This window comes from Oncorhynchus mykiss, chromosome 19, assembly GCF_057628025.1.
Source record: "Oncorhynchus mykiss isolate SJ-2025 chromosome 19, ASM5762802v1, whole genome shotgun sequence".
Taxonomy (NCBI): Eukaryota; Metazoa; Chordata; class Actinopteri; order Salmoniformes; family Salmonidae; genus Oncorhynchus; species Oncorhynchus mykiss.
In genome coordinates, this window is record NC_143040.1 from 1220001 (window position 1) to 1237942 (window position 17942).

At 45.6% G+C, this 17942-nt stretch overlaps 1 protein-coding gene across 1 annotated transcript in view; it reads right to left on the minus strand.

Moving 5' to 3' along the window:
• LOC118936694 (TBC1 domain family member 1) overlaps positions 1-17942 on the minus strand; it is a 142983-nt gene that overhangs the window by 18589 nt on the left and 106452 nt on the right. Inside the window, 2 exon segments of the mRNA XM_090209854.1 lie at positions 1042-1200; positions 2785-2934. Coding sequence (XP_090065980.1) covers positions 1042-1200; positions 2785-2934 — 309 coding nt within the window.

Genomic DNA, 17942 nt, shown 5'->3' on the forward strand with positions numbered 1-17942 from the left:
TGGCGTGCTGTAGGGTGTAGGGTGTAGTGTATAGTGTGTAGTGTGTAGGGTGTAGTGTATAGTGTATAGTATAGGGTCTCACCCAGGTATATGAGGATGGCAGGGTGTAGGGTGTAGTGTATAGGGTGTAGTGTGTAGGGTGTAGTGTGTAGGGTCTCACCCAGGTCTATGAGGATGGCGTGCTGTAGTGTGTAGGGTGTAGGGTATAGTGTGTAGGGTGTAGTGTGTAGGGTCTCACCCAGGTCTATGAGGATGGCGTGCTGTAGGGTATAGTGTATAGTGTATAGTGTGTAGGGTGTAGGGTGTAGGGTGTAGTGTATAGTGTGTAGTGTATAGTGTGTAGTGTAGTGTGTGTAGTGTATAGTGTGTAGTGTAGTGTGTAGTGTATAGTATAGGGTCTCACCCAGGTCTATGAGGATGGCGTGCTGTAGTGTGTAGGGTGTAGGGTGTAGTGTGTAGGGTGTAGGGTGTAGTGTATAGTGTGTAGGGTGTAGTGTGTAGGGTGTAGTGTGTAGGGTGTAGTGTATAGTGTATAGTGTGTAGTGTATAGTATAGGGTCTCACCCAGGTCTATGAGGATGGCGTGCAGTAGGGTGTAGTGTGTAGTGTATAGTATAGGGTCTCACCAAGGTCTATGAGGATGGCGTGCTGTAGGGTGTAGTGTGTAGGGTGTAGGGTGTAGTGTATAGTGTGTAGGGTGTAGTGTGTAGGGTGTAGTGTGTAGGGTGTAGTGTATAGTGTATAGTGTGTAGTGTGTAGTATAGGGTCTCACCCAGGTCTATGAGGATGGCGTGCAGTAGGGTGTAGTGTGTAGTGTATAGTATAGGGTCTCACCAAGGTCTATGAGGATGGCGTGCTGTAGGGTGTAGTGTGTAGGGTGTAGGGTGTAGTGTATAGTGTGTAGGGTGTAGTGTGTAGGGTGTAGTGTGTAGGGTGTAGTGTATAGTGTATAGTGTGTAGGGTGTAGTATAGGGTCTCACCCAGGTCTATGAGGATGGCGTGCTGTAGGGTGTAGTGTATAGTGTATAGTATAGGGTCTCACCAAGGTCTATGAGGATGGCGTGCTGTTGGGAGGTCAGTTGTTTCAGCAGTTCTTTATAAGGCCTGTTGTCAGATGGACATCTGACTGGAACCGGTTGCCTCAACACAAACTGCTCTGACAGGAACTTCCACACCTCTCCTCTGTACTGTCTAGGAACTCCTGGGGAGGGATGGGGGGGGGGGGGAGATGGGGGGAGGGAGAGATGAGGGAGGGAGGGAGAGATGGGGGGAGGGAGGGAGAGATGGGGGGAGAGAGACGGGGGAGGGCAGAGAGAGATGGGGGGAGGGAGGGAGAAAGAGATGGGGGGAGGGAGAAATAGATGGGGGGAGGGAGAAAGAGATGGGGGGAGGGAGAAAGAGTTGGGGGGGGAGGGAGAAAGAGTTGGGGGGAGGGAGGGAGAAAGAGTTGGGGGGAGGGAGGGAGAAAGAGTTGGGGGGAGGGAGGGAGAAAGAGTTGGGGGGAGGGAGGGAGAAAGAGTTGGGGGGAGGGAGGGAGAGAGAGATGGGGGGAGGGAGGGAGGGAGAGAGAGATGGGGGGAGAGAGAGATGGGGGGAGGGAGGGAGAAAGAGTTGGGGAGAGGGAGGGAGAGATGGGGGAGAGAGAGATGGGGGGAGGGAGGGAGAAAGAGTTGGGGAGAGGGAGGGAGAGATGGGGGGAGAGAGAGATGGGGGGAGGGAGAGAGAGATGGGGGGAGGCAGAGAGAGATGGGGGAGGCAGAGAGAGATGGGGGGAGGCAGAGAGAGAGAGATGGGGGGAGGGAGGGAGAGAGAGATGGGGGAGAGAGGGAGAAAGAGATGGGGGGAGGGAGGGAGAAAGAGATGGGGGGAGGGAGAGAGAAATGGGGGGAGGGAGAGAGAGATGGGGGGAGGGAGAGAGAGATGGGGGAGGGAGAGAGAGATGGGGGAGGGAGGGAGAGAGAGATGGGGGAGGGAGGGAGAAAGAGATGGGGGAGGGAGAGAGAGATGGGGGGAGGGAGAGAGAGATGGGGGGAGGGAGAGAGAGATGGGGGGAGGGAGAGAGAGATGGGGGGAGGGAGAGAGAGATGGGGGGAGGGAGAGAGATGGGGGGAGGGAGGGAGAGATGGGGGGGAGGGAGAGAGAGATGGGGGGAGGGAAGTAGAAAGAGATGGGGGAGAGAGAGATGGGGGAGAGAGGGAGAGAGAGATGGGGGGAGGGAGAGAGAGATGGGGGGAGAGATGGGGAGGGAGGGAGAGAGAGATGGGGGAGAGAGAGATGGGGGAGAGAGAGATGGGGGAGGAGGGAGAGAGAGGGAGAGATGGAGAGGGAGGGATGGGGAGGAGGAGGGAGAGAGAGATGGGGAGGGAGGGATGGGGGGAGGAGGGAGGGATGGGGGGAGGGAGAGAGAGAGAGATGGGGAGGGAGGGATGGGGGGAGGAGGGAGGAATGGGGGAGGGATGAGGGAGAGAGAGAGAGATGGGGAGGGAGGGATGGGGGGAGGAGGGTGAGAGAGAGGGAGAGGGAGAGATGGGGGGAGGGGGAGAGATGGGGGGAGGAGGGAGAGATGGTGAGGGGGGAGAGATGTGGAGGGAGAGATGGGGGAGGGAGAGAGAGAGGGAGAGATGGGGGGGGAGTGATGGGGAGGGAGGAGGGTGAGAGAGAGGGAGAGGGAGAGAGAGAGATGGGGGGAGGGGGAGAGATGGGGGGAGGGAGTGTGTTAAACAACCTGATATTCCAGTGGCCTTGCTGTGTGTGTGTGTGTGTGTGTATGTGTGTGTGTGTTTACCCTGTTCGACAGCAGAGTGGACCGTGTCGGTGTTGAACTTGACCTTCGACCTGGCCTGAGTTCCCAGCATGCTCTCCCAGACCAGCGTGACGTCCTTCAGACAGGGAGTTATCTCCTCATAGTCCAGACGCTGGCGTTTACTCTCCGACGCTGCGCAGACAGATCAACACGATGAGAGGAGAACATGGCCCCCCTCTCTCACTATAGGGAATAGGGTGCCATAGACAGATCAACACGATGAGAGGAGAACATGGCCCCCCTCTCTCACTATAGGGAATAGGGGGCCATAGACAGATCAACACGATGAGAGGAGAACATGGCCCCCCTCTCTCACTATAGGGAATAGGGTGCCATAGACAGGTCAACATGATGAGAGGAGAACATGGCCCCCCTCTCTCACTATAGGGAATAGGGTGCCATAGACAGATCAACACGATGAGAGGAGAACATGGCCCCCCTCTCTCACTATAGGGGATAGGGTGCCATAGACAGGTCAACATGATGAGAGGAGAACATGGCCCCCCTCTCTCACTATAGGGAATAGGGTGCCATAGACAGATCAACACGATGAGAGGAGAACATGGCCCCCCCTCTCTCACTATAGGGAATAGGGTGCCATAGACAGATCAACACGATGAGAGGAGAACATGGCCCCCCCTCTCTCACTATAGGGAATAGGGTGCCATAGACAGATCAACACGATGAGAGGAGAACATGGCCCCCCCTCTCTCACTATAGGGAATAGGGTGCCATAGACAGATCAACACGATGAGAGGAGAACATGGCCCCCCTCTCTCACTATAGGGGATAGGGTGCCATAGACAGATCAACACGATGAGAGGAGAACATGGCCCCCCCTCTCTCACTATAGGGAATAGGGTGCCATAGACAGATCAACACGATGAGAGGAGAACATGGCCCCCCTCTCTCACTATAGGGGATAGGGTGCCATAGACAGATCAACACGATGAGAGGAGAACATGGCCCCCCCTCTCTCACTATAGGGAATAGGGTGCCATAGACAGATCAACACGATGAGAGGAGAACATGGCCCCCCTCTCTCACTATAGGGAATAGGGTGCCATAGACAGATCAACACGATGAGAGGAGAACATGGCCCCCCCTCTCTCACTATAGGGAATAGGGTGCCATAGACAGATCAACACGATGAGAGGAGAACATGGCCCCCCTCTCTCACTATAGGGAATAGGGGGCCATAGACAGATCAACACGATGAGAGGAGAACATGGCCCCCCTCTCTCACTATAGGGAATAGGGTGCCATAGACAGGTCAACATGATGAGAGGAGAACATGGCCCCCCTCTCTCACTATAGGGAATAGGGTGCCATAGGGCTCTGGTCTATAGTAGTGTACTATATAGGGGATAGGGTGCCATAGACAGATCAACATGATGAGAGGAGAACATGGCCCCCCTCTCTCACTATAGGGAATAGGGTGCCATAGGGCTCTGGTCTATAGTAGTACCACTATATAGGGAATAGGGCTCTGGTCTATAGTAGTACCACTATATAGGGATTAGGGCTCTGGTCTATAGTAGTACCACTATATAGGGAATAGGGCTCTGGTCTATAGTAGTACCACTATATAGGGAATAGGGCTCTGGTCTATAGTAGTGTACTATATAGGGAACAGGTCTCTGGTCTATAGTAGTACCACTATATAGGGAATAGGGCTCTGGTCTATAGTAGTACCACTATATAGGGAATAGGGCTCTGGTCTATAGTAGTACCACTATATAGGGAATAGGGCTCTGGTCTATAGTAGTACCACTATATAGGGAATAGGGCTCTGGTCTATAGTAGTTCACTATATAGGGAATAGGGTGCCATAGGGCTCTGGTCTAAAGTAGTGCACTATATAGGGAATAGGGCTCTGGTCTAAAGTAGTGCACATCAATAGGGAATAGGGTGCCATAGGGCTCTGGTCTAAAGTAGTGCACTACATAGGGAATAGGGCTCTGGTCTAAAGTAGTGCACATCAATAGGGAATAGGGTGCCATAGGGCTCTGTCCTAAAGTAGTGCACTATATAGGGGGCCATAGGGCTCTGGTCTAAAGTAGTGCACTACATAGGGGGCCATAGGGCTCTGGTCTAAAGTAGTGCACTACATAGGGTGCCATAGGGCTCTGGTCTAAAGTAGTGCACTATATAGGGAATAGGGCTCTGGTCTAAAGTAGTGCACTATATAGGGAATAGGGCTCTGGTCTATAGTAGTACCACTATATAGGGAATAGGGCTCTGGTCTATAGTAGTACCACTATATAGGGAATAGGGCTCTGGTCTAAAGTAGTGCACTATATAGGGAATAGGGCTCTGGTCTAAAGTAGTGCACTATATAGGGAATAGGGCTCTGGTCTAAAGTAGTACCACTATATAGGGAATAGGGCTCTGGTCTATAGTAGTACCACTATATAGGGAATAGGGCTCTGGTCTATAGTAGTACCACTATATAGGGAATAGGGCTCTGGTCTATAGTAGTACCACTATATAGGGAATAGGGCTCTGGTCTAAAGTAGTGCACTATATAGGGAATAGGGCTCTGGTCTATAGTAGTACCACTATATAGGGAATAGGGCTCTGGTCTATAGTAGTTCACTATATAGGGAATAGGGTGCCATAGGGCTCTGGTCTAAAGTAGTGCACTATATAGGGAATAGGGCTCTGGTCTAAAGTAGTGCACATCAATAGGGAATAGGGTGCCATAGGGCTCTGGTCTAAAGTAGTGCACTATATAGGGAATAGGGCTCTGGTCTATAGTAGTGTACTATATAGGGAATAGGGCTCTGGTATAAAGTAGTGCACTATATAGGAAATAGGGCTCTGGTCTATAGTAGTACCACTATATAGGGAATAGGGTCTATAGTAGTACCACTATATAGGGAATAGGGCTCTGGTCTAAAGTAGTGCACTATATAGGGAATAGGGTGCCATTTGGGATTCAATCCTTGTTGGAACGTACTGAAAAGATAAATGGTCTGTTTTGATCAAGAGGGGCTAAATGGTCAAAATACAGTCGTTTTAATGTGCCCTGCCTGCCTGCCCTGCCTGCCTGCCCTGCCTGCCTGCCCTGCCTGCCTGCCTGCCCTGCCTGCCTGCCCTGCCTGCCAAAATACAGTTGTTTTAATGTGGCCTGCCTGCCTGCCCTGCCTGCCTGCCAAAATACAGTCGTTTTAATGTGGCCTGCCTGCCTGCCCTGCCTGCCTGCCCTGCCTGCCTGCCCTGCCTGCCTGCCCTGCCTGCCTGCCTGCCCTGCCTGCCCTGGCTGCCCTGCCTGCCTGCCCTGCCTGCCAAAATACAGTTGTTTTAATGTGGCCTGCCTGCCTGCCTGCCCTGCCTGCCTGCCAAAATACAGTCGTTTTAATGTGGCCTGCCTGCCTGCCTGCCTGCCCTGCCTGCCTGCCCTGCCTGCCAAAATACAGTCGTTTTAATGTGGCCTGCAACCGGCCGTATGTGAATTGGCATGTGTGTGTGTCTACTCTAAGCCTCTTCTCTATTCCTGTGTCTCTCTCTCTGTGTCTGTGTCTCTCTCAATTCAATTCAAGGGCTTTATTAACATGGGAAACATATGTCAACATTGCCAAAGCAAGTGAGGTAGATAATAAAGAAACAATTTAAAAATGAACAGTAAACTCACAGAAGTTCCAAAATAAATCCTTGAAAGTCCCCACAAGGACAGTAAAACAAGGACAATGTCTCCCTTCACATTTCCCAGGTTCCCACGAGGACTAAGGCACATTTTAGAGGTTAGAGGTTAGGGGTTAGAATTAGTCAGGGAAAATACGATCGGAGAGAAGGGGGGGAGTCACGGCCAGGTCACGGCCAGGGTCGGAGAGAGAAGGGGGGGGTCACGGCCAGGGTTGGAGAGAGAAGGGGGGGTCACGACCAGGGTCGGTGAGAGGAAGAGAGGTAGGGGTCACGGCCAGGGTCTGCCACTATTAACCGCGACCCTGGATCTATTAGGGGTGAAGAGTCTTGTACATTGACAGATTTGTTTCACCTCGTCGGGATTCAACGCAGCGACGTTTCGGTTCCCAAACCGCCGTGAGGGTTGGGGCGTAACCCCTGGCAACACACGGCTCAACCTCACCTGAACTGTACCTTCACCAGGTAAGACCACACACACACACACCCGATGACAACATCTAATTCTAGGTATTTCATGTTGTTGAATTCCTAGAGGACAATTAACGATCCCTTTATGGTTAACCTAGACATGCCAGTTTCACCTGGGTGTGGGTGTGTGTGATTGAGCAGGGTTGATTGGGTTCATGACACTCCGTCTATATCCTCAAATACCCTCAACCAGCTGTTGTTCTCTCTCCATTCTGTTACCCTGTATCTTGTTGTTCTCTCTCCATTCTGTTACCCTGAATCTTGTTGTTCTCTCTCCATTCTGTTATCCTGTATCTTGTTGTTCTCTCTCTCTCTCCATTCTGTTACCCTGTATCTTGTTGTTCTCTCTCTCTCCATTCTGTTACCCTGTATCTTGTTGTTCTCTCCATTCTGTTACCCTGTATCTTGTTGTTCTCTCTCCATTCTGTTAACCTGTATCTTGTTGTTCTCTCTCTCTCCATTCTGTTACCCTGTATCTTGTTGTTCTCTCTCCATTCTGTTACCCTGTATCTTGTTGTTCTCTCTCCATTCTGTTACCCTGTATCTTGTTGTTCTCTCTCTCTCCATTCTGTTACCCTGTATCTTGTTGTTCTCTCTCTCTCCATTCTGTTACCCTGTATCTTGTTGTTCTCTCTCTCCATTCTGTTACCCTGTATCTTGTTGTTCTCTCTCTCTCCATTCTGTTACCCTGTATCTTGTTGTTCTCTCTCTCTCCATTCTGTTATCCTGTATCTTGTTGTTCTCTCTCTCTCCATTCTGTTACCCTGTATCTTGTTGTTCTCTCTCTCTCCATTCTGTTACCCTGTATCTTGTTGTTCTCTCTCTCTCCATTCTGTTACCCTGTATCTTGTTGTTCTCTCTCCATTCTGTTACCCTGTATCTTGTTGTTCTCTCTCCATTCTGTTACCCTGTATCTTGTTGTTCTCTCTCTCCATTCTGTTACCCTGTATCTTGTTGTTCTCTCTCCATTCTGTTACCCTGTATCTTGTTGTTCTCTCCATTCTGTTACCCTGTATCTTGTTGTTCTCTCTCTCTCCATTCTGTTACCCTGTATCTTGTTGTTCTCTCTCTCTCCATTCTGTTACCCTGTATCTTGTTGTTCTCTCTCTCTCTCCATTCTGTTACCCTGTACCTTGTTGTTCTCTCCATTCTGTTACCCTGTATCTTGTTGTTCTCTCTCTCTCTCCATTCTGTTACCCTGTATCTTGTTGTTCTCTCTCCATTCTGTTACCCTGTATCTTGTTGTTCTCTCTCTCTCCATTCTGTTACCCTGTATCTTGTTGTTCTCTCTCTCTCCATTCTGTTACCCTGTATCTTGTTGTTCTCTCTCTCTCCATTTTGTTACCCTGTATCTTGTTGTTCTCTCTCTCTCTCCATTCTGTTACCCTGTATCTTGTTGTTCTCTCTCTCTCTCCATTCTGTTACCCTGTATCTTGTTGTTCTCTCTCTCTCCATTCTGTTACCCTGTATCTTGTTGTTCTCTCCATTCTGTTACCCTGTATCTTGTTGTTCTCTCTCCATTCTGTTACCCTGTATCTTGTTGTTCTCTCTCCATTCTGTTACCCTGTATCTTGTTGTTCTCTCTCTCTCCATTCTGTTACCCTGTATCTTGTTGTTCTCTCTCTCTCCATTCTGTTACCCTGTATCTTGTTGTTCTCTCTCTCTCCATTCTGTTACCCTGTATCTTGTTGTTCTCTCTCCATTCTGTTACCCTGTATCTTGTTGTTCTCTCTCTCTCCATTCTGTTACCCTGTATCTTGTTGTTCTCTCTCTCTCCATTCTGTTACCCTGTATCTTGTTGTTCTCTCTCCATTCTGTTACCCTGTATCTTGTTGTTCTCTCTCTCTCCATTCTGTTATCCTGTATCTTGTTGTTCTCTCTCTCTCCATTCTGTTACCCTGTATCTTGTTGTTCTCTCTCTCTCCATTCTGTTACCCTGTATCTTGTTGTTCTCTCTCTCTCCATTCTGTTACCCTGTATCTTGTTGTTCTCTCTCTCTCCATTCTGTTACCCTGTATCTTGTTGTTCTCTCTCCATTCTGTTACCCTGTATCTTGTTGTTCTCTCTCTCTCCATTCTGTTACCCTGTATCTTGTTGTTCTCTCTCCATTCTGTTACCCTGTATCTTGTTGTTCTCTCTCCATTCTGTTACCCTGTATCTTGTTGTTCTCTCTCTCTCCATTCTGTTACCCTGTATCTTGTTGTTCTCTCTCTCTCCATTCTGTTACCCTGTATCTTGTTGTTCTCTCTCTCCATTCTGTTACCCTGTATCTTGTTGTTCTCTCTCTCTCCATTCTGTTACCCTGTATCTTGTTGTTCTCTCTCTCTCCATTCTGTTATCCTGTATCTTGTTGTTCTCTCTCTCTCCATTCTGTTACCCTGTATCTTGTTGTTCTCTCTCTCCATTCTGTTACCCTGTATCTTGTTGTTCTCTCTCTCCATTCTGTTACCCTGTATCTTGTTGTTCTCTCTCCATTCTGTTACCCTGTATCTTGTTGTTCTCTCTCCATTCTGTTACCCTGTATCTTGTTGTTCTCTCTCTCCATTCTGTTACCCTGTATCTTGTTGTTCTCTCTCCATTCTGTTACCCTGTATCTTGTTGTTCTCTCCATTCTGTTACCCTGTATCTTGTTGTTCTCTCTCTCTCCATTCTGTTACCCTGTATCTTGTTGTTCTCTCTCTCTCCATTCTGTTACCCTGTATCTTGTTGTTCTCTCTCTCTCTCCATTCTGTTACCCTGTATCTTGTTGTTCTCTCTCCATTCTGTTACCCTGTATCTTGTTGTTCTCTCTCTCTCCATTCTGTTACCCTGTATCTTGTTGTTCTCTCCATTCTGTTACCCTGTATCTTGTTGTTCTCTCTCCATTCTGTTACCCTGTATCTTGTTGTTCTCTCTCCATTCTGTTACCCTGTATCTTGTTGTTCTCTCTCTCTCCATTCTGTTACCCTGTATCTTGTTGTTCTCTCTCTCTCCATTCTGTTACCCTGTATCTTGTTGTTCTCTCTCTCTCCATTCTGTTACCCTGTATCTTGTTGTTCTCTCTCCATTCTGTTACCCTGTATCTTGTTGTTCTCTCTCTCTCCATTCTGTTATCCTGTATCTTGTTGTTCTCTCGCTCTCCATTCTGTTATCCTGTATCTTGTTGTTCTCTCTCTCTCCATTCTGTTACCCTGTATCTTGTTGTTCTCTCTCCATTCTGTTACCCTGTATCTTGTTATTCTCTCTACATTCTGTTACCCTTTATCTTGTTGTTCTCTCTCCATTCTGTTACCCTGTATCTTGTTGTTCTCTCCATTCTGTTACCCTGTATCTTGTTGTTCTCTCTCTCTCCATTCTGTTACCCTGTATCTTGTTGTTCTCTCTCTCTCTCCATTCTGTTACCCTGTATCTTGTTGTTCTCTCGCTCTCCATTCTGTTACCCTGTATCTTGTTGTTCTCTCTCTCTCCATTCTGTTATCCTGTATCTTGTTGTTCTCTCTCTCTCCATTCTGTTATCCTGTATCTTGTTGTTCTCTCTCTCTCCATTCTGTTATCCTGTATCTTGTTGTTCTCTCTCTCTCTCCATTCTGTTACCCTGTATCTTGTTGTTCTCTCTCTCTCCATTCTGTTACCCTGTATCTTGTTGTTCTCTCTCTCTCTCCATTCTGTTACCCTGTATCTTGTTGTTCTCTCTCCATTCTGTTATCCTGTATCTTGTTGTTCTCTCTCCATACTGTTACCCTGTATCTTGTTGTTCTCTCTCTCTCCATTCTGTTACCCTGTATCTTGTTGTTCTCTCCATTCTGTTACCCTGTATCTTGTTGTTCTCTCTCTCCATTATGTTACCCTGTATCTTGTTGTTCTCTCTCTCTCCATTCTGTTACCCTGTATCTTGTTGTTCTCTCTCCATTCTGTTAACCTGTATTTTGTTGTTCTCTCTCTCCATTCTGTTATCCTGTATCTTGTTGTTCTCTCTCTCTCCATTCTGTTACCCTGTATCTTGTTGTTCTCTCCATTCTGTTACCCTGTATCTTGTTGTTCTCTCTCCATTCTGTTACCCTGTATCTTGTTGTTCTCTCTCTCTCCATTCTGTTATCCTGTATCTTGTTGTTCTCTCTCCATTCTGTTACCCTGTATCTTGTTGTTCTCTCTCTCTCCATTCTGTTACCCTGTATCTTGTTGTTCTCTCCATTCTGTTATCCTGTATCTTGTTGTTCTCTCTCTCTCCATTCTGTTACCCTGTATCTGGTTGTTCTCTCCTGTATCTTGTTGTTCTCTCTTCATTCTGTTACCCTGTATCTTGTTGTTCTCTCCATTCTGTTACCCTGTATCTTGTTGTTCTCTCTCTCTCCATTCTGTTACCCTGTATCTTGTTGTTCTCTCTCTCTCCATTCTGTTACCCTGTATCTTGTTGTTCTCTCTCTCTCCATTCTGTTATCCTGTATCTTGTTGTTCTCTCCATTCTGTTACCCTGTATCTTGTTGTTCTCTCTCTCCATTCTGTTACCCTGTATCTTGTTGTTCTCTCGCTCCATTCTGTTACCCTGTATCTTGTTCTCTCTCCATTCTGTTACCCTGTATCTTGTTGTTCTCTCTCCATTCTGTTACCCTGTATCTTGTTGTTCTCTCCATTCTGTTACCCTGTATCTTGTTGTTCTCTCTCTCTCCATTCTGTTACCCTGTATCTTGTTGTTCTCTCTCTCTCCATTCTGTTACCCTGTATCTTGTTGTTCTCTCTCTCTCCATTCTGTTACCCTGTATCTTGTTGTTCTCTCTCTCTCCATTCTGTTACCCTGTATCTTGTTGTTCTCTCTCTCTCCATTCTGTTACCCTGTATCTTGTTGTTCTCTCTCTCTCAATTCTGTTACCCTGTATCTTGTTGTTCTCTCTCTCTCCATTCTGTTACCCTGTATCTTGTTGTTCTCTCCATTCTGTTACCCTGTATCTTGTTGTTCTCTCTCTCTCTCCATTCTGTTACCCTGTATCTTGTTGTTCTCTCTCCATTCTGTTACCCTGTATCTTGTTGTTCTCTCTACATTCTGTTACCCTGTATCTTGTTGTTCTCTCTCTCCATTCTGTTACCCTGTATCTTGTTGTTCTCTCTCTCTCCATTCTGTTACACTGTATCTTGTTGTTCTCTCTCTCTCCATTCTGTTACCCTGTATCTTGTTGTTCTCTCTCCATTCTGTTAACCAATATCTTGTTGTTCTCTCTCCATTCTGTTATCCTGTATCTTGTTGTTCTCTCTCTCTCTCCATTCTGTTACCCTGTATCTTGTTGTTCTCTCTCCATTCTGTTACCCTGTATCTTGTTGTTCTCTCTCCATTCTGTTACCCTGTATCTTGTTGTTCTCTCTCTCCATTCTGTTACCCTGTATCTTGTTGTTCTCTCTCTCCATTCTGTTACCCTGTATCTTGTTGTTCTCTCCACTCTGTTACCCTGTATCTTGTTGTTCTCTCCATTCTGTTACCCTGTATCTTGTTGTTCTCTCTCTCTCTCTCCATTCTGTTACCCTGTATCTTGTTGTTCTCTCTCCATTCTGTTACCCTGTATCTTGTTGTTCTCTCTCTCTCCATTCTGTTACCCTGTATCTTGTTGTTCTCTCTCTCCATTCTGTTACCCTGTATCTTGGTGTTCTCTCTCTCTCCATTCTGTTACCCTGTATCTTGTTGTTCTCTCTCTCTCCATTATGTTACCCTGTATCTTGTTGTTCTCTCTCTCTCCATTCTGTTACCCTGTATCTTGTTGTTCTCTCTCCATTCTGTTACCCTGTATCTTGTTGTTCTCTCTCCATTCTGTTACCCTGTATCTTGTTGTTCTCTCTCCATTCTGTTACCCTGTATCTTGTTGTTCTCTCTCCATTCTGTTACCCTGTATCTTGTTGTTCTCTCTCTCTCCATTCTGTTACCCTGTATCTTGTTGTTCTCTCTCCATTCTGTTACCCTGTATCTTGTTGTTCTCTCCATTCTGTTACCCTGTATCTTGTTGTTCTCTCCATTCTGTTACCCTGTATCTTGTTGTTCTCTCTCTCTCCATTCTGTTACCCTGTATCTTGTTGTTCTCTCTCTCTCCATTCTGTTACCCTGTATCTTGTTGTTCTCTCTCTCTCTCCATTCTGTTACCCTGTATCTTGTTGTTCTCTCTCCATTCTGTTACCCTGTATCTTGTTGTTCTCTCTCTCTCCATTCTGTTACCCTGTATCTTGTTGTTCTCTCCATTCTGTTACCCTGTATCTTGTTGTTCTCTCTCCATTCTGTTACCCTGTATCTTGTTGTTCTCTCTCCATTCTGTTACCCTGTATCTTGTTGTTCTCTCTCTCTCCATTCTGTTACCCTGTATCTTGTTGTTCTCTCTCTCTCCATTCTGTTACCCTGTATCTTGTTGTTCTCTCTCTCTCCATTCTGTTACCCTGTATCTTGTTGTTCTCTCTCCATTCTGTTACCCTGTATCTTGTTGTTCTCTCTCTCTCCATTCTGTTATCCTGTATCTTGTTGTTCTCTCGCTCTCCATTCTGTTATCCTGTATCTTGTTGTTCTCTCTCTCTCCATTCTGTTACCCTGTATCTTGTTGTTCTCTCTCCATTCTGTTACCCTGTATCTTGTTATTCTCTCTCCATTCTGTTACCCTGTATCTTGTTGTTCTCTCTCCATTCTGTTACCCTGTATCTTGTTGTTCTCTCCATTCTGTTACCCTGTATCTTGTTGTTCTCTCTCTCTCCATTCTGTTACCCTGTATCTTGTTGTTCTCTCTCTCTCTCCATTCTGTTACCCTGTATCTTGTTGTTCTCTCGCTCTCCATTCTGTTACCCTGTATCTTGTTGTTCTCTCTCTCTCCATTCTGTTATCCTGTATCTTGTTGTTCTCTCTCTCTCCATTCTGTTACCCTGTATCTTGTTGTTCTCTCTCCATTCTGTTACCCTGTATCTTGTTGTTCTCTCTCCATTCTGTTACCCTGTATCTTGTTGTTCTCTCTCCATTCTGTTACCCTGTATCTTGTTGTTCTCTCTCCATTCTGTTACCCTGTATCTTGTTGTTCTCTCTCTCTCCATTCTGTTACCCTGTATCTTGTTGTTCTCTCTCCATTCTGTTACCCTGTATCTTGTTGTTCTCTCCATTCTGTTACCCTGTATCTTGTTGTTCTCTCCATTCTGTTACCCTGTATCTTGTTGTTCTCTCTCTCTCCATTCTGTTACCCTGTATCTTGTTGTTCTCTCTCTCTCCATTCTGTTACCCTGTATCTTGTTGTTCTCTCTCTCTCTCCATTCTGTTACCCTGTATCTTGTTGTTCTCTCTCCATTCTGTTACCCTGTATCTTGTTGTTCTCTCTCTCTCCATTCTGTTACCCTGTATCTTGTTGTTCTCTCCATTCTGTTACCCTGTATCTTGTTGTTCTCTCTCCATTCTGTTACCCTGTATCTTGTTGTTCTCTCTCCATTCTGTTACCCTGTATCTTGTTGTTCTCTCTCTCTCCATTCTGTTACCCTGTATCTTGTTGTTCTCTCTCTCTCCATTCTGTTACCCTGTATCTTGTTGTTCTCTCTCTCTCCATTCTGTTACCCTGTATCTTGTTGTTCTCTCTCCATTATGTTACCCTGTATCTTGTTGTTCTCTCTCTCTCCATTCTGTTATCCTGTATCTTGTTGTTCTCTCGCTCTCCATTCTGTTATCCTGTATCTTGTTGTTCTCTCTCTCTCCATTCTGTTACCCTGTATCTTGTTGTTCTCTCTCCATTCTGTTACCCTGTATCTTGTTATTCTCTCTCCATTCTGTTACCCTTTATCTTGTTGTTCTCTCTCCATTCTGTTACCCTGTATCTTGTTGTTCTCTCCATTCTGTTACCCTGTATCTTGTTGTTCTCTCTCTCTCCATTCTGTTACCCTGTATCTTGTTGTTCTCTCTCTCTCTCCATTCTGTTACCCTGTATCTTGTTGTTCTCTCGCTCTCCATTCTGTTACCCTGTATCTTGTTGTTCTCTCTCTCTCCATTCTGTTATCCTGTATCTTGTTGTTCTCTCTCTCTCCATTCTGTTATCCTGTATCTTGTTGTTCTCTCTCTCTCCATTCTGTTATCCTGTATCTTGTTGTTCTCTCTCTCTCTCCATTCTGTTACCCTGTATCTTGTTGTTCTCTCTCTCTCCATTCTGTTACCCTGTATCTTGTTGTTCTCTCTCTCTCTCCATTCTGTTACCCTGTATCTTGTTGTTCTCTCTCCATTCTGTTATCCTGTATCTTGTTGTTCTCTCTCCATACTGTTACCCTGTATCTTGTTGTTCTCTCTCTCTCCATTCTGTTACCCTGTATCTTGTTGTTCTCTCCATTCTGTTACCCTGTATCTTGTTGTTCTCTCTCTCCATTATGTTACCCTGTATCTTGTTGTTCTCTCTCTCTCCATTCTGTTACCCTGTATCTTGTTGTTCTCTCTCCATTCTGTTAACCTGTATCTTGTTGTTCTCTCCATTCTGTTACCATGTATCTTGTTGTTCTCTCTCTCCATTATGTTACCCTGTATCTTGTTGTTCTCTCTCTCCATTCTGTTATCCTGTATCTTGTTGTTCTCTCTCCATTCTGTTACCCTGTATCTTGTTGTTCTCTCTCTCTCCATTCTGTTACCCTGTATCTTGTTGTTCTCTCCATTCTGTTATCCTGTATCTTGTTGTTCTCTCTCTCTCCATTCTGTTACCCTGTATCTGGTTGTTCTCTCCATTCTGTTACCCTGTATCTTGTTGTTCTCTCTTCATTCTGTTACCCTGTATCTTGTTGTTCTCTCCATTCTGTTACCCTGTATCTTGTTGTTCTCTCTCTCTCCATTCTGTTACCCTGTATCTTGTTGTTCTCTCTCTCTCCATTCTGTTACCCTGTATCTTGTTGTTCTCTCTCTCTCCATTCTGTTATCCTGTATCTTGTTGTTCTCTCCATTCTGTTACCCTGTATCTTGTTGTTCTCTCTCTCCATTCTGTTACCCTGTATCTTGTTGTTCTCTCGCTCCATTCTGTTACCCTGTATCTTGTTCTCTCTCCATTCTGTTACCCTGTATCTTGTTGTTCTCTCTCCATTCTGTTACCCTGTATCTTGTTGTTCTCTCCATTCTGTTACCCTGTATCTTGTTGTTCTCTCTCTCTCCATTCTGTTACCCTGTATCTTGTTGTTCTCTCTCTCTCCATTCTGTTACCCTGTATCTTGTTGTTCTCTCTCTCTCCATTCTGTTACCCTGTATCTTGTTGTTCTCTCTCTCTCCATTCTGTTACCCTGTATCTTGTTGTTCTCTCTCTCTCCATTCTGTTACCCTGTATCTTGTTGTTCTCTCTCTCTCAATTCTGTTACCCTGTATCTTGTTGTTCTCTCCATTCTGTTACCCTGTATCTTGTTGTTCTCTCCATTCTGTTACCCTGTATCTTGTTGTTCTCTCTCTCTCTCCATTCTGTTACCCTGTATCTTGTTGTTCTCTCTCCATTCTGTTACCCTGTATCTTGTTGTTCTCTCTACATTCTGTTACCCTGTATCTTGTTGTTCTCTCTCTCCATTCTGTTACCCTGTATCTTGTTGTTCTCTCTCTCTCCATTCTGTTACACTGTATCTTGTTGTTCTCTCTCTCTCCATTCTGTTACCCTGTATCTTGTTGTTCTCTCTCCATTCTGTTAACCAATATCTTGTTGTTCTCTCTCCATTCTGTTATCCTGTATCTTGTTGTTCTCTCTCTCTCTCCATTCTGTTACCCTGTATCTTGTTGTTCTCTCTCCATTCTGTTACCCTGTATCTTGTTGTTCTCTCTCCATTCTGTTACCCTGTATCTTGTTGTTCTCTCTCTCCATTCTGTTACCCTGTATCTTGTTGTTCTCTCTCCATTCTGTTACCCTGTATCTTGTTGTTCTCTCTCCATTCTGTTACCCTGTATCTTGTTGTTCTCTCTCCATTCTGTTACCCTGTATCTTGTTGTTCTCTCTCCATTCTGTTACCCTGTATCTTGTTGTTCTCTCTCCATTCTGTTACCCTGTATCTTGTTGTTCTCTCTCTCTCCATTCTGTTACCCTGTATCTTGTTGTTCTCTCTCCATTCTGTTACCCTGTATCTTGTTGTTCTCTCCATTCTGTTACCCTGTATCTTGTTGTTCTCTCCATTCTGTTACCCTGTATCTTGTTGTTCTCTCTCTCTCCATTCTGTTACCCTGTATCTTGTTGTTCTCTCCATTCTGTTACCCTGTATCTTGTTGTTCTCTCTCTCTCTCCATTCTGTTACCCTGTATCTTGTTGTTCTCTCTCCATTCTGTTACCCTGTATCTTGTTGTTCTCTCTACATTCTGTTACCCTGTATCTTGTTGTTCTCTCTCTCCATTCTGTTACCCTGTATCTTGTTGTTCTCTCTCTCTCCATTCTGTTACCCTGTATCTTGTTGTTCTCTCTCCATTCTGTTAACCAATATCTTGTTGTTCTCTCTCCATTCTGTTATCCTGTATCTTGTTGTTCTCTCTCTCTCTCCATTCTGTTACCCTGTATCTTGTTGTTCTCTCTCCATTCTGTTACCCTGTATCTTGTTGTTCTCTCTCCATTCTGTTACCCTGTATCTTGTTGTTCTCTCTCTCCATTCTGTTACCCTGTATCTTGTTGTTCTCTCTCTCCATTCTGTTATCCTGTATCTTGTTGTTCTCTCTCTCTCCATTCTGTTATCCTGTATCTTGTTGTTCTCTCTCTCTCTCCATTCTGTTACCCTGTATCTTGTTGTTCTCTCTCTCTCCATTCTGTTACCCTGTATCTTGTTGTTCTCTCTCTCTCTCCATTCTGTTACCCTGTATCTTGTTGTTCTCTCTCCATTCTGTTATCCTGTATCTTGTTGTTCTCTCTCCATACTGTTACCCTGTATCTTGTTGTTCTCTCTCTCTCCATTCTGTTACCCTGTATCTTGTTGTTCTCTCCATTCTGTTACCCTGTATCTTGTTGTTCTCTCTCTCCATTATGTTACCCTGTATCTTGTTGTTCTCTCTCTCTCCATTCTGTTACCCTGTATCTTGTTGTTCTCTCTCCATTCTGTTAACCTGTATCTTGTTGTTCTCTCCA